A 22340-nucleotide genomic window follows, 5' to 3' on the forward strand; every position below is an offset into this window, starting at 1 on the left:
AGTGCACACATGAATGTCCAATTTATCAACTCACTATTTGGTGCTGACTGGTGCTCTAGCCAAACTGGTCCTAGCCATTTCCCTAGACCAGGGGTCCACAAACATTTTCAACAGGGGGCCAGTTGAAAGGTGCCGGTGATGGGCATGGACTGCCAAGGTGGTGTGGGTGGGGGGCACAGGCTGGGGTGAGGTGGGGGGAGATTGTTTTATCTGAGAGAGTCCAAAATGATCTCTACATGAGCAAGCCGCTGCCTTGCTGCATGCGCATGCGTGCACGAGTCCAAAACCTCTATGGAGGGCTGGATAAATGGGCATGGCAGGCTGTAGTCTGAGGACCCATGCCCTAGACTGTAATAATCCCTGTGACTGAAGTATTGCATGTGAGTATGAAATCTGCCAGAGATCTGGTGCCATTTAAGAGACTGGGTTGGGAGATCATCTGCAGAGACTATTCCCGTTTTCAAACAAGACAGGAGAAATGTCTGCTTTGAAATGGGAAGATTTGGATGGCGGGGACAGAGAAAATAGTACACACAATGAATCAATTGAAACAAATCTGTACCTGGGCTAACGTTGCAATTTGTGGCTGTGCCTGCACTGTCATCTGTTGGTTTTCTGCTTCTGTAACAGCTGCATCTCCACTCTGTTGGTTCTCTGCACCAGATTCCATGGTCATTTAGTTATCTACAATGATAATGATTTACTTAATTACTATTGGTTTATCTCTTTGGTAAGAACTCTGTAAATTCTTTTTTTAAATTATAAAATTTGCATTGCAAATTTATTAGTTACCAGAAATCTTGTATTGCATTATAACTTTTGTTTACATAATTACTAATTTTGGTTTAAAGTAACATTTACAGTTTTAGTAGCCACAGAGATAAAAGCGCAAATCAATCAGGAGTAACACACAAAAAATGCACAACCCTGCCACCTGTGGAGTTGACTGTGCAAGATTTTGGGAGATGCCCCTGCCTTACCTGCCTCCCCTCTTGCACCAAAGTCTCCTGAGTTCAGCATGTCTTCCTGATACTTGGGAGACTCTTTGTGGTGAATGCAGAAGTTTCCATAGGGAGAAGAGGCAAAGGTAGCTTCCAATAGTTCCATTTCACATGCTTTTCTCTGTATCCAATACACTGGGTTTAAGTTTGCTTCCAGTGTTGCATATTCTTTCAAAAAACCCAAGACGAACACTGTTCGTCACATGAAAGATTGAGGTATCATAAAAACAGAATTACGTAACTACTCATGTAACAGAAATGGAACCACAATGTCAGAGTTACATTAAAATGCCAATCAAGAATTTCTGGCATGAAATAAAAGCCCAATTATGATTTTGTTGTATACTGATTTGCTGTTCCGGGGAATGCCATGGTACCTTTCACAATATTCATCTTAATGTGACATTCAAATTACACTGAATTATTTATGAACCACTGACTTGTTTTCTATGAAATGCTTAATATTCAGAGCCAATCTGAACTCTTCTGGCATCAATATTATTCCAGCACAACCAAAAGGACTTCACCACATGAACTAGCCCCTTAATGGAAAAGATGACCAGATGTCTGAGCATTTCCCCTGAAACTAGAACCAAATTTGAGGTGGGGGTTGCAGAAAGAAATAGGTAGCAGAAACTTCTGTGAAGTTTAAAAGGGAGTGTTCAGTATTCATAGGAAACTCTGTTCAGATTTCAGATGTCAAGGAAAACTGAAAAATACACAGAATGAAAGATTTTTGTTTAGGATGATATTGTCTCTATCTCTTGCTTTTGAATCTGACTTGTTTTTCTTGGACTAATATACAAGAAATATATATTTATTGGACTAATATACAGATCCTTAATATTATCATTCATTACATTTCTTACATTACATTAATAGCTTTTTATGCAACTCAAAATTCACATTGCATGCCTATATTAATACTACACACAAAGATAAGGCTTTCACAAGAGCTAATACCCAAGCTAAGGAGACCACTTTGAACACTGTAGGCTCTATTTGCTGCCACAAAACGGTTCATCCCTAGGCCACCTAGTTGTAATGGGATATGATCTATTAATCAAAGGTTAATGTAACCTTTGATCGTTAACTTTCAATCATAGTTTCATTTAAGAAATATTTTCAGCCTCATAGCTGCAAAAGGTTATGAAAACAAATTCAGTTTCACAGAATTTTTCAAATGAGGCATGTACTTGCATGCTGCCTCGCTTTTCATTTTCTCTTCGTACAAAGTACCATGTTTCCCTGAAAATAAGACACTGTCTTATATATATTTTTTGGCTCATAAAAACACACTACGTCTTATTTTCGGGGAAACACAGTGATCTGCTTGCCATTTTCGGACCAATCGTAGATCCAACGTCTTCTCTTTGCAGTAAACTGTAAGATTCTTGCTGCACGAGTCCTCTACGATTCTTTTCTTGTAATCGACAGAATAGCTTTCTTTCTTTCTGCACTCATCTTTTCTGAGGGTCAAAATAATATTCTGTTTAAATCTACCATTAAATATGGTACCATACCATAATACCATAATACTGTACGAGTAGAAGACTTACAAGACAGGAGTGAATGGCAAAATTAAGAATAGGGTGATCAGGGCAATCAGGGGTGCCGTACCTTCCCAAGAGCAATTTGGTAACTAATTGCTGGCCAGAATGAGCAAAGCATGCTTTCACCATCGACTCCTCACAGACAGAGTATATTTGGTATCACTCCGCCTGTGACAGGAGCAGGCGCTTAGAGGAAGCATCGGCTTCTGCAGCTCTGTTCTCTCTGCTGCCTGGCTTCTCTATAGCGCCAACTCCTGTGGGCAGGTGCCAGGTGCTGACTGAAAAGTTTTTTTGTTAATCATCAGTAATCATCATTTGCTAACTGCCACATCCCCTGCAACACTCTTTGTTAGCTCACTGTACCACGGAGGTTTCCTCCACACAGTGCATTAAGTTAAAGTTAAGTTAAAAAATAAAGTTTAAAAAGGCTCTTTATGTTCCCCACTGGCCCTGGTAATAAACACAGCTAGGTCTTATTTTTGGGGTAGGTCATATATTTTAGCAAGTACCAAAAATAGTACTAGGTCTTATTTTCGGGGAAACACAGTAGGATATCCATGTCATGATGAATGCATTGATAAACCATGGCTTGTACTTGCCTTCCAAATTAAGAATTGGAAAACATAGTTTGAAGTGCTTTTCCAATTCTGTTTTGGAGGACATGTGCAAACCAAGGTTTACCAGTTTGCATGCCACAGCAAACTTCAATTTGCACAAAACTGTAAATGGAAAATGAAGAAGGCCACTCTCTTTGGTACCACTCCAATAGAAACAGGACCTATTTAGTCACCAATTAGTTTTCAAGGCCATATTCCATTTGTCTAGGATAGCTGACAAAATATATTTTCCCACCTATGTTTCCCTATGCTTTAAGATCCAGAAATGAAGCCTGTTTGTGTGTTGCACCCCACCCCCCTCATCAGATGAGACACTGTCACTGTTGGCAGCAGTTTATTTTTGATGATGGATCTTTAAGAGGAATTTTCTTCCATCAGCAATTAACAACATCCACTTGAGACAAGCACAAAAACTCCCTTTTAGCTTACATATGGTTGGAGGTCTCTGGTTTTAACTTCTATATTGTAGTTAATTTATTTATGTTGCAAACTATTTTAGGAAATCTGGTACAGAAGGCCATTTATGAGTTGAATTTAAATAGTCTCTTGGTCTGAGAGATTAACTAACTACAAAACACACACTGCCTTAGAAAAGATTGTGCGGGATTAAAAATAATTAGAAAGTGAGGATTTAGTTTTGTAGTGCTAAAGAGTATTTTATTTAGATCAATATTAGTCACATTTCTTCTTGTACAGTAGGACTGTAAGCATAACCCAGCACCATTATTTGATTCTTTGGAAGCACATTATTTTTCTAATACTTCATTGTTTTTACCTTTGTAACTCAAGAACTGAATTTCAAAACCATACATTCTTGAACAAGGCAAGTTCTAAAAAAGGTTAATGAGAAAAAAATCCTGAAATATGTAGAACACACTTCTTATTGCACAATGTAGATTGATATAAGAACAGATTGTAGGAATATAATTATTTCTCTTTTATTTCAATAATAGTATGTTAGCAGATAATGAAGCTGGAAAATGCTCACCTGGAGGGATTTTAAAAAATTGTTGCTAATCACTTCATTATAGTTGTTTCACCCATCTCGACCATCATAATACAAGAGTCACAGGATCTGACCAAGAACTGGAGACAAGGCTAATAACTCCATGACTGAAAAATCTACAAAGCCCTAGAAAGCACATCATGCTGATGGATCTTTTTCCTTCCTTCTCTTTCCTAAATAGTTGAAAAGCACTGTGCCAAAATATTTCAGAATCAAATCTTGGCACAAAGTGTACATAAAAATAACATGGGGAAGCATATTTGCTTTCCTTTTTCCCAATCTGACAAGATGGAGATGCTGGAGATGCTCTTTCTTGAATGGCCATAACTGTTGAAAAAGCATGGGAAAGAAAGGGCACTAACTGTTGGAACTGCAGAAATGGTCCAACACTGCAAAGGAAACAAGGAGGCTCAATAAAGAAATACGGAGGGGAGGGGAGATAATTCTTTTTTTAAAAAAGCAACTGTGCTTCTTGAGTCACTTACAGCACAATACTCTGTATATTTACTGGGAGGTAAACTGAACTCTAGTTAGTTCAATTAGGCTTACTCCCAGGAAAATAGGCTTAAAATTACAGCCTTAATCAGTGGTAACAGAATTCTGTAAGTTCAGCTATTATTTATATAACATCTCAGTGCTGGAAATTAATTTCTGAGTAATGAGTACAGAATGCCTTACTGGTCACAATGTCAATGCAATGTGATCATAATCAAATATGAGATACATCAAAATAAAATGTTTATTTTATTAAAATGAAATGAATTGTCAGTGTGAAAATTAATGTTTAACTACATGAGACAGCTTAACTAATGCTCCATGAACTGAAGAGCTCTTTTCAAATGAAGAAGGGACTCCAATCCAGCAGACATTTCAGCTGGAAAAATAAAAAGTAAAGATTATTTTCATTATAACCTTTCCCCTTTGCAGGCCCCTTTGCCATCTCCTATACTGTTCCAGATTTTCAGCACTGCAGGTGGAAGAATCGCTAAAAACTGTTTCCCCCATTCTCCCACCAGTAGAAGTGCCTAAGAAGTGTGTGAGGCTGCTAAGTGTGTATATGAAGCTTCTCACCTAAAAACCTTTACTCTCGACATACACAAATCTGTAAAATGTGCAATTTCTTCTTGCAACACACATCATGATGGAAGGAAGCATGGAAAATAGATGGGTTTACATGTTTAAAACTGTACTGAAGGGACTTCCTGAGTTTGAGCTTACCCTGTTTTAACTTTTACTTGACAAAAGGGACTAAAAACATTTCAACTTGCTACAGCCCTGGAAGGGTCCAACCTTTGACACCTCCAGTTAGAAGGATCAACTAAGCACCATTCTTACTGTAAATACCACTGCTCTATTTGCCCCCGCTCCCCCAGGAGTTTGTAAATAGAAAGGGGGTGGGGTGGGAGAAGGGTTTGGAAGAGGAGCTTTGACCCTCCCTCTCCTTGTATCCAAGTTAGCCCCATTGTTTTGGCTTATATTTAGATGTATATTCCTATGTAGTGGACATAACCACTATTTTGACCATTACCTATTTAGTCTGGAAATATGAATCCTTTCCATGCCAGATATATATGGCTTTCATTTAAAATTTAGTAATTATCTGTTTTATAAATCTGCTGTAAATGTTCCTTTACAATGATGCAATTCTAGTGTTCAAATCAAATGTTAATTTTTGTACTTTGGGTTTTATCAATTTTACATTGATTTGTATTAGCAATGCATCATTCATAATGATGCTGCTGGTCTTACATCGATTTGGGGTTTGTCTATTGAGATTTACACTGGGACATTTGAAGGCATTTGCTGAAATGCACTTATATGCATTATCCTTTGGTATCTGCTTTGTAGTTCACCTCTGCTTACTTTCCTATAAGGGCTGGGCTACAGAAGTGTGTGCTTACTTCTCTGCTACCCTCCCCACTCTCAAATGCAGATAGTCTTCTACCCTTTGTCTACTGTGGTGCCTTGTTTAAGTGTTTAGTGGTGTATAGCAGAGACCCATGGGCTGCTGATGGGTTGTTTGAGGGCTGTTTCTCCTCCAAAGAGTCATGCTGCCCAGACCCAGTCAACCAAACAATTTGCACCCAGGTGGATGATTAGGTGTCCACATGTCACAACTTTAAGATGACACCATGGCTTGTTTAACCTACAGTAATCATGTGAATCAATTACGATGCCTGAATTCTCACCCATAACCATAGCTCAGTAATGCATCTGTTCTAGCAATAAGCAAAGTTTGTTCCTTATGATTTCAAATCAAGTTTGATATAACTACAAGGAGGGAAGAGCTGGGAAAGATAGAAGAAAGATATGGCAGGGGCAAGGATGGGAATAAACATTTCTACCATTTAATTTTGAACCCTCAATCAGTTACAGACAGCTGGCACTGTGTTTGTACTCACCCAGCGATACAAGGGTGAAAAACTCCATCTTCTGAACATTCAACTCTTTGACAGGCATTAGCTGAATTGCTTTATGTTTTTACTAGCAAGAAATGTATTTTTGCAATCAACATGTGCTGAATATGACTAGCAATGGATATATGGTAATTTCTAGCATACTAAAAATATCTATTAACTTGATAAAAATTGGCATATTCCTAGTAGGTCAACACTGATTTGCAATGTTTAATTTCATATTTATATGTCTGATCATGGTTGGTACTGTTTGAACAAGTTCTGTATGTTTGGCCAATGTGCTGTATAAACCAAAATACCTTTGTGCAAATAGGTTATCTCTATGACTTTGGATGGCAAGGAATTGTCATTTTTATGCTATACCTCAATTTACAAAATTCTCAGAACAGCTATCTTATCCCCCTTCACATCTTGTTTCTGGATTTTAGCTTGCTTATTTCGTTCCAATGTCTATTTTGAAGCTATTAGGAATTAAGCACAATTCTGCATTATCATATCCTGGGTTCCTCTGTTGATGAGGGGATGTTGAGAGTTGTAGGACAATATATTGGGAGTGCACTAGGTTAGAGAAATTTGTCCTAGAGAATGATGGGAGTCCTGTTTGGGACTACTGGCTGCAGTTTTATAACTTCAATAAATGAATGAATGAATGAAACTCTCCAAGCCAGTTTTATATGTATATTAGCAATTATATTTGTTAATTTATAGCCTGGCTTTTTTCCAAGAAGCCCTTGATAGAGTTAGAGTACACCATTCTTCCACTATCCTTAATATACTCACAATAATATTGTAGATAAGCTCATATGGTTATTGGGAAAGATATGCTCAGGCACAGCTTATGTTTAATATAGGTGATTTCCCCAGCTCAGCCCTATTATTGCTTATTAAAACAAAAATAAAAACAGGGATCAAGGACTTCTACTGAGACCTTGGAATGTGGCTACCAGTCAGAGTATACACAACTGGTTCAAATGGACTAGTAACCTAATGACTGATGTAAGAGTGTCAGAGGATGAAGAATTTCAGCTGTACTCCTCTGACATTCATCACTGAGGCAACCACTCCACCAGAGCTTTACTAAATATGGCCCTGCTCTCTATTTTCCCAAAACCAAACATGGGCTCCATGAAGACAGTAAAGAATTACCTCACCTCAAATGTGAACTCTGTTTGGGATGCAGGTGAGGAAAGAAGCAGTGTTCAGGTTCCCAGTTCCCCCTCCCAAACGTTTCTTGGTCTTCAGGGAGTGGAAGGTATTTAAAACATTGCTCCTCCATAACTTCAGAATGGACATTTATACCCCTCATTGTGTGTCTGTTGGTGTTAGTTAACCTTTTCAACTTCAGGAGTGATAAACAGTATCAGATCGATGAAGGCTAGAGTTTACTTTTTTCATTGGAATGAATGATAGCCATCATACTGGGGTTGGGGAAAGCACACTCAGAGATACCAGTAAGTAACCCCAGCCATTAAAAATCAAACTTGCTCTTATTTACACACCACAATCCTTGATTAATCTCATGATCACATTAGAGTGGGACAAGATATTGAAAGCATAAAGTGGAATCTTGAGACCTCTTTTAAAAATCTATATAGATTTATATATATCATTTTATTTATTTCATTTTTCAGTCTTTAAAGCATTGTGATTATTTTATATACACTGATGTTGATATCAATTCATTTGAATGAGTGAACCTGGTTGAGAACACGTGATATGACTGAATTGCAAAGTTGATCAACAATTTAATAAAGAATAAATTATAATAGAAACTAATTATTTATCTACAAGTTTAATCTTCCTGATCTCTATAATCAAGGTTTGGAATAGGTAAAGGGAAAATAACATCCTACGCTTAATTGATGATACACTACAGGAGGGGTATAAAATCTGTGGTCAGATATTGCTAAACTACAACTGTCATCTCTCATGATGATTGACCATGCCTGTTGAGGCTGATGAGAATCAGTGTCCAATATCATCTCAAGGGCTAGAGGTTTCCCACCCCTGCAATACATACTATGCTACAAAGAGCATTACTCTTCAGATATACAATTTCAACTTGCTCCCAGACAGAGGTTTCATTGAATGTCAAGCACACACAGCTTTACCATTCTCCACACTGCTCATGGCTAGTCTAGTCAAGAATTGAGCAGGGTTGGCAATGACAGGAACAGGGGCTGCAGTGCCAAAGCTGCACACTTGCACATACCACTTCCTTTTGGTACCTTTTACTCCACTTCTAGTTTAACACTGGAATTGCAACCCTATGTTTACATACTTGAGAGTAAGCTCATTCAAACTCAATGGACATACATCTAAGTAAGCATGTGTAGGATAGCACTGTATATTCATAGTGGAGTAAGCTTCTGCCTCAATGCAGTGTTAATGAGCAATATTGACATGTAATGAAACAGGTAGCCCAGGGGAAACAGGAGGAGATGTTATGATGCAAGGCTATTCACAGGATGCAATGTTAGTTTGCAGACATAGAAACTACAGACTACAAACCTACAGACTGCTAGGGTGGATAAAATGTTTTAAAGGTAAATATGAAGTTTAAAAACAAATTATTTTTAAATGTAAATACTGAATTTCTCTTAAATAGCAATTCAGTTAGGATCACATAATCTGGCAAGAAGTGCAATAGTCCTAGTTATAGTGTACTCCTATGCATGCCAACTGGGAAGTTAGTCCAAGAGTTCCATGGGAACATTCCAGGTATATAGAGGACTGCAGTCTCAGGCTGTAATTCTACAAATGTTTTAGACAGAACACGGAACTCTGTGTTCCTGAGCCAGCATGAACATTCTTCTTTCTAAATATACATAGGATTGCAACCTAAATCTTTAAACTAAACCAATGCCTCAATCAGATACATTAACTTAATGGAAGTTTTTCTATCTAAAGAACCAATTTTGTGATTTCTGTATTATGAATGTATTTTACATTCCGCTTTCCAATCATAGACATTTCCTTTTCAACTGATGAAAATAAACTGCTCTAATCTGCCTAGAAACAATCAGATCTTACTTAATTTTTGTTTGCTACTTTTTAAAGGATGGAGCCTTTTTTAAAAATAGCAACAGCATGTATATATTAGGATAGTGTCATTCTATCAGCTATTTTACTTTAAAAATCCAAATTTCTAAGTAGCACACAATTAATTCCTTATCTATACCTGCTTTTAATTACAGGAAGCAAAATTACATTGTTATAGTCCCAGTTGTTAAAAAGTGCTTCCAATTAAAGCAACCACCTCTAACTAGTGAGTGTGTGTTGGGGTGGGGGGATTATTTTGCAGTGTTCCTGAAATTTATATTGGAACATCACTTTATATTTCAGTTATGGCATTCTTGCTCCAGCTTCTTCCCCAGGCACATGTTCTAGGGAAAGCTAGTGTACTTTGCACTGAAGCCTAAGTGAAGTCATTGTTTAATGCTCCTCTTTGGGAATGGAATGTAAGCCAGCCTTCCCTATCCTGATGCCCTTCAACTGTGTTGAACTCCTTTTGTGGGTCATGCTTGCTGGGGAAGGCAGGACTTGTGGGACACCAAAGGGCACCAGATTGCAAAAAGCTACTACAGGGGCACCTTAGTAACAGGTAATGCATTTCCATCAATATCTGTTCAATCACCACAAGGATTATTGAATTTCCTCAGAAGCAAGCAGCCCAGCATGTTCACACATTTAAAATGGCAAGTTTGAGTTGCTACTCAATTGAATAGATCTGCGGACAAGGAGAATTCCAATTTGATATTTGAATTGTCAGCCCTCAGTGATACCCCATTAACAGATGAAAACTGAATTAAATCAAGCAAGAAGACACAGCCTTCCCTTAGTTTCTCTGGAGAGACCACTGATATAACTGACAAGCTCAAGCCTTTTTTACTAATGGACCTTCTAACACATACATCCCCAGGTTTTTCCCAACATTTGAGTGCTCATTCCTATGCTGCTCTTTCCAGATGCAAACTGTCTAATTGCAAATAATATGAACAAAATGTTCTCAGAGATGGTGAACAATGAGGAACAGTTTTTCTTCCTTCTTCTAAAAAAGATGACTGGTATGAACATAAATTCCTCCTATTGTGCTAGTACAGGAATCTTGGTGAAATTCACGGAGGGACATAAATATTAATAGCACATAATTATTATTGCAAAACATACATTTTACTAATGCTGTAACATGGCAAAAATCAATTGTTACTGTAATTTATCTCCTCTACTTTGAGAGAAAGCTAAACATTTTATGTCATACCTGGCAAACCTCTTAAGAACTTGTAGAACTCTGAAAAAAGGGTAAAATATAGAGGGGAGTAGGGGTACCTATTTTTAAAAAAATGTCAGCCAGTATAGCATATCCAGGATATAACACTTATACTACATGAAATCTTCAGAAATCCATAAACAGCAGGTAAAAGTGCATATGTAAGGCCAAAGAGAAGGCCTTTCTTGAATGTGACTAAAGCACTGCAGTTTGAGATGATATACTCTTTTTCAAACTGGCTAGAGAAGTGCTTCAGGGGCAATACAGGGGGCCCAGGCTCTTTCTTCTTATTAGATGCAGCTCCTGTATTCTTAAATGCCTTTCTACTAGCAAAGCAGTTAAAAGGTAAGTATTTTAAAGGACCCAATGACTAGACTGCAGGATGTAAACATGTACATAGTTCTCCTATTTAAATTGACAGAACCATGAGGTGCTTACCTTTGGCTGCATTGTCTCCTACATATTTTATGTCCTCATAAATACGAAAACATGTTCCTGTGTAATTAAAAGCTCTGCAGACTTTTGTTACTACGACCTTCAGCAATGCACCAAAGGAGATGTAAAGTTTGTTAGACTAGTGCTTGGACATCTGCAAAAGCATCTGTGAACTCAACATATGGTTGTGATTCTGAGACACAAGTTAAGAGTCACATTAAAAACAGCTTAAACTTAGTGGAGTAAAAAAAATATGAAAATCAGATGCCAAAATATTCAGCAACAGCCCATGTACATACATGATTTCAGTGCTGCCTCAGTTATTTTTTCCTTTGGGTAAAAATTAAAAAGCCTAAACATACTAATAATTGCAAAGCCCATGATACATGACTGGTTTTTAACGTACTCTTGGTGCTATTCCTCTGTAGTCCAGTATTTTCAAGGTAAGATGTTGATGTAAACAAGCATTTAAGAGTCATCTGCTCTTTTAAGAGGAAGGACATATTAGTATATTTAAAGCAAACCATTCCAGGAGAACAAGGGGCGAGACTATCTTCATGCCTTCTACTGCTAAAGCGAAGGTGATTACCAATGGCCATTGATAGGATTAACTCATCAGCATTTTCATTCCTCCTACAATACTTATACTCCTTTGCCATTTATGCAACAGTAACTTCATCTCTCTAGGCTGCACTGGAGGAAGGTTACTCATTTCTAATCTAGTCCATTGCTTGGAAGCATGCTTTCAGTTATGCAGGTCACAATCAAACTGCCCATAAACATCCAAACATGGATTATGGGCATCCTATGTAAAGTGGGAGAAGCAGCACTGTTGATCTCTGCCTCCCTACTCCTCCCACTCTGCGTTTTTGCTAGACAATCATTGGATGCCAGGAAGCACTTCCTGACGGCTAGGACCCCGAGGGTGTGGAATGGGCTTCCACGAGAGGTCGTTGAGGTCCCATCGGTGCGGGTGTTCAAGGATAGGCTGGACGTGCACATGGCGGGCATGTCGTGAGCGGAGCTGGCTGGTGCCGGAGGTCAGACTAGATGGCCCGGGAGGCCCCTTCTGACTCGCGCTGTTTCTATGTTTTCACCATCCAGTTGGGGCACTTTGCAGGTTGAGGGAAAGAGGCTCAAGTCCCATTAGGATACCTGATATGCTGGCTGCTTCAGTCTTCTTCCCATCCCTGCTCCCCTTTTACTCCTCCCTGAGGTCACTTTCCTTTCCTCAGAGAGCAGTTGGTCCATTTTTTTTCCACAACTGTTGCAAGGGGGAGGGGGAACAAAGCTGTGTGCCTGAAGGACTGTCTCTCATCTCAGAACTGAGAATTGAATTCAAAACAATCCTACCTCTGCGCTGCTCTGCTCATGCCTAGAAGCTATAGAATTGTCCCCTCTGGAATAAACCTCAGAAGTAATACATCATATAGTAACATTTCTGCTTAACATGGAGGAACTATTAGTGGTCACCTATGGAGGCTATAAAGCTAAAAATCTGGATTAGCAACCAATGCAAGCTTAACAGAACATGTCAAAACAAGTCTGGCAGCCCATGGCCTACTGGAGCAATTATATATTCCAGCTTTTCTTTTACTGGAAGGCTGCAGCTCTGTTTAGCAGTTGGGGAAAATGGTTGAAAAAAATCCATATATACAGAAAAACCAAACAGAACAGAGATAGTCCTAAGTAAAGCCTTGCAGTTTAAGATGAACAGGTGCAGCAATATATATGAGAGTCCTTAAATGTGTCTGCATGCATGTGCATGTACGAAATACTCTTTCCTTTCCTTCTTCATTTTGCATAGTGGTAGTGGTAGGGGATTTGTATGAGAATGGCACACTTTGTACAGATATATCCAGGCAAGAAACACATGAAGTTGCAGAAGGGTAAGTGCAGTAAATAGATTGAAAACCACTTTAATGCTTTTTTCATAGTGATGCCTGATAGTATCGGATGAATGGCCTTCTTTCAACTGAATCTATGCCCTCCCCCAAAACAAATAGTGAAGTCTCTGTTAAAATGTGCTCTACAATTAGAAAGTGAAATTATCAGTCACTCAATTCCAATCCCTCCCTCTACTCCCATAAGCATTTAAGAGAAACATATACAAAGTATGTTTGGGGACACACGGTTTGCCTTTCCAAAGCTGAACTGCAAACAAAATCTTGAACAGGATCCAGGTTTGGTTCTGGAACATTGGAGGAAAGCCTCAGGAAGCACCAGAAAAGGTCCAAAGGGCCCCAGTGGGGCTCAGGCTTTGCCTGAATCTGATGCACATATGTAATGCAATAAAATATGCAAAATAAAGTCAGTGCTTTATTTTATGTTCACAATATGGCCATTTCTTCTGAAGAAGTGTCTTTTCTCAGTTACAAATTAAGGCCTGCTCAGGAATTAAGCTTCTTCCCAATTTGAGTCTTTGTTGGTATTCCAGCATGTATACTAAGTAGTGTAGCTGTGTCTTCTATTTATGGTCACAACTCCGTAAATATTAATTCACAAAACAATGTTGTATAAATGATACAAAATTTGTTAGATATTAAACATGTGATGGTCTTGAAATAACTATGTGGGATAATACAGAATAGCAGCTGGAAACCATGTTTTCTTGTGTTTTTATTGCTTGAGCCCACACAGCAGATAATTCACCAAAGATAATTTTCCACTGATACTGTATGTTCAGTAACATAGCTGAATATCTTCATTTAGGTGTGTACTATACAGTGTGCACTATACAAATTCTTTCATTACTTTCAGGAATGTGACACTTCCTGAAGCAGCTTAACCCTGGCCATGAAGTTATATGTGACCTTTATAATGACCTTCAACATCATTTTTAGAGTGACATCTACCCACATCTTTGTCACTTTACAATCAATCTGGCATGGGAACCTAATTTTAACACATCCATCCATTTTGGATACATCAATACAAGTTAAAAATGACACTGTGGGTGGCCTATAAACATACTCATACCTCTAATGTGTTGCTGATCAGTCAGAATTCATGGTAAACAGCAACTTCCATGATCTTAAAGAAAGTGTAAGAATATAACAAAAACCATCCTACTTGGTACAGTAGAACAACCATGATCATATAGCTGACATGTTGTTAGATTTATATGTACAAGAACCAATTTGGTAGCTGAAATAATTTGCAGATGAAAGAAACTTAATATCTAAATATGCCTACACAGAGAATCTAAACTATGCCTATTTGGCACCATATTCCATTGCAATCAATAGGCATTTCCAAGTAAATGTGTTCAGACCTTAGGAATACAAACTACATTTTTACTGTACTATTTTTTTCAGTATATAAAGTTGCCAAATCAGTGAAAAGGGAAAACCAACCCTGAATGACTATAGCCAATAAAAGTTTTAAAAAGTCCTTCTTTAAATAATGTAAAATTGAATTCCTTATCAGTTTTAGATTGTAACAAAATAATAATTTTACAAACCCATATGAAAATGAATGCTACATGTACAGGCATATTAGGGAAGCCACAAAAAGAAAACTTGCCATAATGTTTTCATTCAGTTGCCCAGGGGGCAACTGTCTTTTTCTAGCATCATATGCAAACCTACTACACACAACTGGAATTTGGGCTAAACAGAAAATATTTCATTTCCAACTATGCAGGAAAATGACTCCATAAGAAATTCAGCTTTTATTTTATTGGAGAGTACAAGCTCAAATGTTTGCAGAGAAACCCAAATACAAGTACTGTAGATGATTAGAAATGCAGCAAAACATGCTAATGCTCACTATATTTTAAAAATAGTATTAAGATAATCAGTTATTACATCAAGATAAACAGACTGCCATAAAGGTATTCATCAACTATTTTATTTTACTTTATTGTATTTTATTTGTTGAATTTTTTGTATTTTATATGGGATTTTAATTATTGTAAGCCACCCTGAGGCTCATGCAATGGGGCGGCATATAAGTTGTTTAAATAAATAAATAAAATCAATAATTCTTGCATTTAGTTCAACTATAAATGCTACTAAACTAAGTCGCTTACAAGGTTTTCTTCCTCTATGTTTTATCCCCACAACAGACCTGTGAGGTAGGTTAAGATGAGAGTCCATGATTGGTCCAAAGGCATCCACAGAGCTTTAGGCTGAATGGAGACTAGAACCAAGTCTCACTCAAACACTCTTAACCACTATGCTGCACTTGCTTAGACATGCAACTAATTTATCTTGATTACAATAAAACCATGAGGCCTATTCAAATGAACTGACAAACTTTAACCAGTTTTCAGGGTCCCTTAGAATCTTCCCAGCAAATTGGCAATAGCATATAAGTCTCCTTTAAAGCCCATTAATCTGCACTGCCAGTATTCCTTTGCTTTGGGAAGGTAAAAGTGTTGGGCATTTCTAGTCACAAATCTTCAGGTGCTGAATGGCATCTGGAAAGAGTGAATAAATTTCCATGGAGTGGTAAGTTCCAGATGTGACCATGACAAAGATCTTTGGGCAAAAGACCCTGATTCACTGGATTTGTGGGGTAATTGCTCACTCATTCCATCCCCCAAATCTGTTTTAGGAAGAGCAGCTACTTTGATCTGATGGTGTTTTCCTTTGTGTGGTTTTATGAAGAATCAGGTACCTCTTGTTCCTTCTCCCTTTGTAGTGATGGAACTGGATAAGGGTTACTGCCACCATATAGTAGCAGGTGACTTTATATGAGATTCTCTGTATGCTATGTCATGAAATGGACAGTATGGAGGAAAGGGAATTGAACAGGCAGAAATGAGAGGGGAAACATGTGAAATAACCTGTCAATGCATTCAGGGCAAGAACAAGGCCGAATATGTCTGGTTAGAACTCTATGTGAAATATGCATCCTCAAACACTCTCTAGAATCTTATGTATTAGTAGTGCACTGCAGCAAACAGGTTAACAAGCAGAGGGTTTCCTAAAGACACAAGGTTTGAAATACTGATTATCAGCATGAATGGGTCTCACCAAGTGCTTTGTGTGGGTGTTATTTGAGTTGCGACAAAAAAGATGAAAACCCTAAAAGTAGATCCTATAGTAAGGATATTAGTAATATTAGACAAGTGAACTAGGCTGTTAAAATTATATAGGTCAAGTATTCCAGTATTAGTTTGTTAGGCACAACTTAAGTGCTATATTTAATAATTACTTCAAACACCTGCAGGTTGTCTAGAAAACATAGAAGTGTGATCCATAAAGGTGGCATGTGACAAAATTTGCAGAAAATCTGTAAGATGAGAGAAGGATTGCATTCATTTCTAAGACCAGCTAAACATAATGGTCTATTAAAAACTGGCAGCTGTATATAATTGCTGCACAGTTAACAAGTACCACATATTCCAGACTAACTTTTCAAAAAATGCCTTATCCTCTCAATGCCTTTTTAATGGTAGTAACCTGTGCTTCCATATTTCACAGATGTTTTCCTAAAGTAAAAGTGTTCTGAAGGCAATGCACAGCTTACAGAATAGGCAGTCAAATGAAAGTGGATTCATTAGATATTACCCTCATAAGAAACATCTCTATCTGGCAAATGATGATTCCAACAGTTTCTTTCCCTGTCTTGAGACCTAAACAGAATTAGGCCATATAAAAGATCTTCAGCAACCATGTACTGACAACCAAAATATTTGAGGTGTGGGAAGTACAAAACTGGGGAATGGAAGTAGGGTGTCAAACACTTATTAGACATACATCAAGTTTCCCATGTATCTAGTCAAAAGCCAATTGAAAACAAATTAATTTGCTGTATGAAGAAAGCCATCACATAGCATGTATGGTATTTGGGATATGACCATCTGCCACCAACTTAGCTGAGCCAAATGACAAGCAAGCAAGGAGATAATTCCCAAGACCCTACAAACTAACTACAAGGATCTGAACTACTAGTTATGGGAATAACAGTTTCCTCCTTCCATTATACTGTGAATCTAGAAAGTAGTTAAAATATTTTCTCTGACCAATTTCTTCCATTGAGTTAAGTGACTAGCCTGATTACCAAGGAATTTATTTGGGAGAAAGTTGCATGACTTTTGTAGAATCTTTTAACTGATTGAAAATAATTTAAGAATACAGTAAAAATAAGTTGTTTCATTGTACAAAAAATAGCCATTGGGATCTTTGAAGGAAAAAACCCCACAATGCAGTTACACAATACCTTTATTAGTATCAACCAGAAGGCCACAAAGTGTACAAGTTTGCATACTTCTGTGACATTCTGGTGTACTCTAGTATTCCTTGTGGGTATTTTTAAAAATACATGTTAGTAACTGTACCTCTTACATTTCATATCGCCCACTTACAGCTCACTTATATAGTTGCTATTTAAGGACAGCGTTATATGGTTGTATCCATGTCTCATGATTTACATTAGCAGAAAGCATTTCTGCACATTGGGGCACCCAATTTTCACAAATCCCCCCCCCCCACACACATACCTCCTGAAGCTCTCCAGATCCCATTCTATTCCAGAGGATTGCTCAACTCTCAGAAGCCTTTCAGCAGGAATGGAAGGGCTAAGTGGGCAGAAGTGCTAACCAGAATAGTGATTTAGACAAAAGGAAATACAGTGGTACCTTGGCTCACGAACTTAATCCATTCCAGGACTATGGTCGTGACCCAAATTGGTCATGAGCCAAGCTAAATGTCCCCGTAAGGTTCAATGTAAATAAGGCTAATCTGTTCTGTAACTATTTTTTTTAATCAGAAAAATGTGAAGAAGCAAAGTGACCAAGAACAACAAAGATCATGGCCATCTCCCTCCCCCACAAGCACGAGCCCGGACATCTCCCTGCCCCCTGCCCCCGCACGACCGTGGTTTCGCCTGTCATCCCTGCATGCACCCGTCATCCTGGCGCGCTGGGCGGGGGGAGATGGGTGCGAACATGGGTGTGCTCCTGTAGGAAAGACGGGTGCGATCTCGGACATCTTCCCCTCCCCACCCCCAGCACACTCACGGCCATCTCCCCACTGGGGAGGGGGGAGATGGCCATGATTGCGGTCACCATCCAATGCAGAGTTCATGACCTGAGTCAAAATATTAATGAAATTTTTGTTTGCGACCTGATTTGGTCGTGAACTGAGGCGTTCAAAGCCACTACTGAATACAGCCCACAGTATCTCAACTAAGTAGGCTTTGGTCCATGAGAACTATGTTACTATCTGTTAGTTTTTCTCTTAGTCCATCAATGGGTTGTTTTAAAGTAACAAAGCTTATTTCTGAATGTGTAAGTAGAAGTTATTTTCTATACAGAAATATACAAAGTTACATTTGGTGTATCGCCTGAAGAATCTAAAAAGCAAAATGCCAGAATTTCTATGCTTAAAGGACGTCATACAATGAAAACTGTAAGAACTTGGTAAGCAAAAGATGGTTGCCTATGTACAAAGCATATTAGACATGAATAATTGTAATATTATGTATTTGGCTGAAAACTAACTAGGACTTTGAGAGCTATAAACACCAGAGAGACTTGTAGACTTAAACTGTGAATGTTATGAAATTCACTTCTTCTATTATGGATAATAATGCTATCTGTACACTGCAATTACTTTGTACTTTAAGTGTGGTGAAACCTCCCCTATATTACCATTGAGAAAGATTTGGCTATTGGGCAAAATAGTAAAGTGTTACAGCCTCAGTGTTTTCAATATTGAGCAGGTTTCCTTGAAAGCTAGTAGAATGTGGTGCCATTGCTACATTTGGCCATTTTACCTTGCAACCCACCCTGTTAACACATCAGAGATAAAAGAATTTTGCCAAATAAAAGCCCCAAACTCTATTTCAAAAACTACTGCTTTCATATATGCTTCTCTCTTAAGCCCTTTTACAAAGTGATCCTAAATCCCACTGGAACGCTGGCTGAGGAAGGTTGAGATACATAGGGAAGGAAAGGCTCTTTGCCAACAGGTTGGCCCATCCAGCCCAGAAAGCTCCACAGGCATTGAATTATTACCAGCAATATTTTCAACCAGTGGTAAATCCGGAAACAGACACTCCTAAGTTTCAACGGGAGTGAAATTTCATAAAAAGAATACTCTGCTAGCAAACAAAAATGAAAATACCACTCCCATCTTCGCTGGTGAGAGCCAGCAGAGCTTTGGAAGTGGCAAGCCACCCACCAAAATACTCCCAAGCCCATTCAGGATTGCTTTCTCACCCTCAGTCTAAATATGTGCTTAACTCAGGGCATGTAAGCTAATGCTATACCAGCAGGCTGTACATGATTTTTAAAATGTTAATAAGGCCAGAATTGCCTAATTTAAATCAACTCTAAATACGTGGCCATGCATCATAATGCTGAACAAATGAACTACAAAGAGTACAACCAGAGCAGAGAGAATTAAACCTGTTTTCCCTGAATCTGATACAACTTTGCTTTCAATGGGCCCAGGCTTTCATAATATCCAGACACAGAGCTGAGAGGAAAACAAAGTGTTCAAGAATACAGTTTGATCCAAAATATTTTATTTAAAAGGAACTCTGAAGGTTGCTGAACCTCAAAGCACTTTTTGAGCACAGCTGAAAAGCCATGCTTTGTGTAATCATGATTTTAAAGTTCCTTTAAAAAGAAGGGGAAACGACCCTGTATCTGACCGTGCAGAACACCACTAGATCCAAACGGCCGATGCATGTCCAAGCATCCCCTTTGCAAGGCTCTGCCAGTAGCAGCACCTGGCCTGCCCCGTCGCCCCTGCCGACAGTGCCAGGATCTCTCTGCCTACGGAGGGGTGGGAAGGCGAAGGGAGCCTCTGGGGTGGGGCGGCTAAGCAGAGGCCGACTGGAGAGCCCGGTACGGTGGCCGAGCAATCGGCATTTACTCGCCACAGAGGAAGGCAGGAGGGGGTCATAAGTACTGTACAATAAAGAGAGCAGGAAAGAGAGGAGAACGCGGTTCCCTCTTTCCCACGGGGCGCCCCCTGGCCCCATTACATCACCGAAGTTCTCTCGTAGGTTGTGATGCATGTTTATTTTCGCGCGCGTTTTTCACCCATCACGACTTCGGTCAAGCAGCTCAGCCTCACGGAAGAGACGGGGAGGGCTATGAGAAGGTGGGAATACCAGGGGGGCAGAGAAGTTGCTGGCTGCCCTCCTGGGGCCATGTCCAACGGCGTGGATGCCCCGAAGGGGGCTGTGTGGTTGTACTGCCGCTGCCCCCTCCCTGCGGTGTAAGCGCGGCGGCGGCGGCAGCAGCAAAGCCGTTCCCGCCGCCGCCTGCCTCGCTCTGCCTGGCCCGGCCGCCGCCGCCTCCATCCGCCATTATTCTTTGTTCGTTGCGCGGGGCCGGCGGCGCGGCGGTTGCGGCAGGTTCGGCGAGGAGGCGGCGGCCGCAGCGAAGCGGCCGAGCGGGGTAAAGGGCGGAAGCGGGAAGGAAGACCGCGGGGGATCCATCTTAAAATGAGAAAAACCGGCCAAAAATGGGGCGGCCGGGGAGGGGGCGAAGAAAGCAGGCGCCCCTCTTGCAGGGCGACGGCAGGCCGAAGCCAGGTTCTCCCCCCACCGCCGCCTTCTTCCCCCCGACTCCTGCATGCCAAACAATCCCGCCTCGGCGGCCGCGGCCGCCTCTGCTGGGCCTCCTGCCGCGGCCGCCGCCACCCCTCCCTGTTTTTCTTCTCTTGGTCTGTCTCTCTCCTGCTTGCTTTCCTTGCTTTCCTCCTCGCTTTTCTTTGCTTTTCTCCTCTTACCGGCTACAGGCTGCTCCGTCACTGCTTTCGTTCGCGCCTAGGCTCTCGCCGCAGTTTTATTCTCTCCCCCACGTAACACACCGCGTCAAACTACACCTCCGCCGCGTCACTCACATAACACACACACGCTCTCTCAGGCTCTCCCAGCCCCGGCGACAGGCAAGCAGCAGCGGCCGACTGAGAGGGAGAGAGAGGAGCCAGCCAGGGAGCAAGCGCCGCCGAGCAAGCTTCGGCTCCCCTCCCTCCTCCCCCTGATACACGGAAAGAGCCGAGCGGCCCCCACGGAAACGCCCGAAGGTAGCTGAGCGACCGCGACGGAACGGAGCGGGTGAGCGGCCCGATAGTGGGAATCAGTCCGTTCGCGCAGGAAAAGGGCCTTGGTGGCTGCTGGTGGTGGCTCGAAAGAAGTGGAGGAGCGGCTTGAAGCAAGGCAAAGCCTTCGTGGCGCCCATCGAAGAGCCGGGCAAAGGAGATGGGGCAGAGGGAGCCGAGACTGAGCGGAAAGCGTCCCCCCTCCCAGTGCTTCGTCCGCGGATATAAATAAACCTCGCTTCCCCCTCCACGTTAACGGCAATAGCCGTTTTAGACCTAGCGGCGGAAACTCCCGAGCATAAACGAACGAAACCGACGGGGGAGGGGGCAAGAACGAGAAGCAGTGCGCGGCCTGGAACGCGGAGCTCGCCTCTGCCGCCGCTTCCTCGTGGAAAGAGCTGAAGCTGCCTTGAGAGCCCCAGCGGGGAAGGAGGGAATCCCCGAAACGAAGAGGAAGGCGCCTCGGCTTCTCTGGGGCTGCTTTCCCCCCGAGAGGAAATCTGAGGCGCTCTCGCCAAAGCACGTCAGGGCTGTTGAGGCCTGGGAAATGGAAGCTTTCGTAAAGGCCTGGCCGTGCGCATAAGGCGGCCGCCATAGCGGCCTCTTCGATTTCCTGTTCTGTTCTGTTAGTCGTGAAGTCGTGCCCGACCCGTTGCGACTCCATGGACAACATTCCTGCAGGCTCTCCTGTCCTCCACTATCCCCCGGAGGCAACCTGACTCCATCTAGCCACCTCATCCTCTGCCGTCCCCTTCTTCTTTTGCCATCTATTGTTCCCAGCATTAAGCTCTTCTCCAGTGAGTCCTTCCCTCTCATTAGGTGGCCAAAGCATTTGAGTTTCATCTTCAGTATCTGGCCTTCTAAAGAGTAGTCGGGGTTGATTTCCTTTTAAGATTGACAGGTTTGATCTCTTTGCTGCCCAGCACCACAAGTTCAAAGGCCTCAATTCTTTGACGCTCAGCCTTCCTTATGGTCCAACTTTCACAGCCATACATTGCAGCTGGGAAAACCATAGCCTTGACTATACGCAC

General features: G+C 40.7%; 1 protein-coding gene across 5 annotated transcripts in view; it reads right to left on the reverse strand.

The window, feature by feature from the left end:
- CREB1 (cAMP responsive element binding protein 1) overlaps positions 1 to 21198 on the reverse strand; it is a 44213-nt gene extending 23015 nt beyond the window's left edge. For 2 of the 5 annotated variants that reach the window (XM_044431738.1, XM_044431734.1), the window contains exons 1-2: positions 20998 to 21198; positions 563 to 684 (exon numbers count right to left, since the gene is read on the reverse strand). In XM_044431738.1, the coding sequence (XP_044287673.1) occupies positions 563 to 676 (114 nt within the window). In that variant the 5' untranslated portion in view covers positions 677 to 684; positions 20998 to 21198. Of the gene's footprint in view, positions 1 to 562; positions 685 to 980; positions 2985 to 4159; positions 12224 to 20997 lie in introns of those variants that run through there. The other 3 variants (XM_044431736.1, XM_044431737.1, XM_044431735.1) reach the window with 3 other exon arrangements.
- Positions 21199 to 22340: the final 1142 nt, after the last annotated feature.

This window comes from Varanus komodoensis, unplaced genomic scaffold, assembly GCF_004798865.1.
Source record: "Varanus komodoensis strain SLA01 unplaced genomic scaffold, ASM479886v1 scaffold23, whole genome shotgun sequence".
In the NCBI taxonomy this organism is placed as follows: domain Eukaryota; kingdom Metazoa; phylum Chordata; class Lepidosauria; order Squamata; family Varanidae; genus Varanus; species Varanus komodoensis.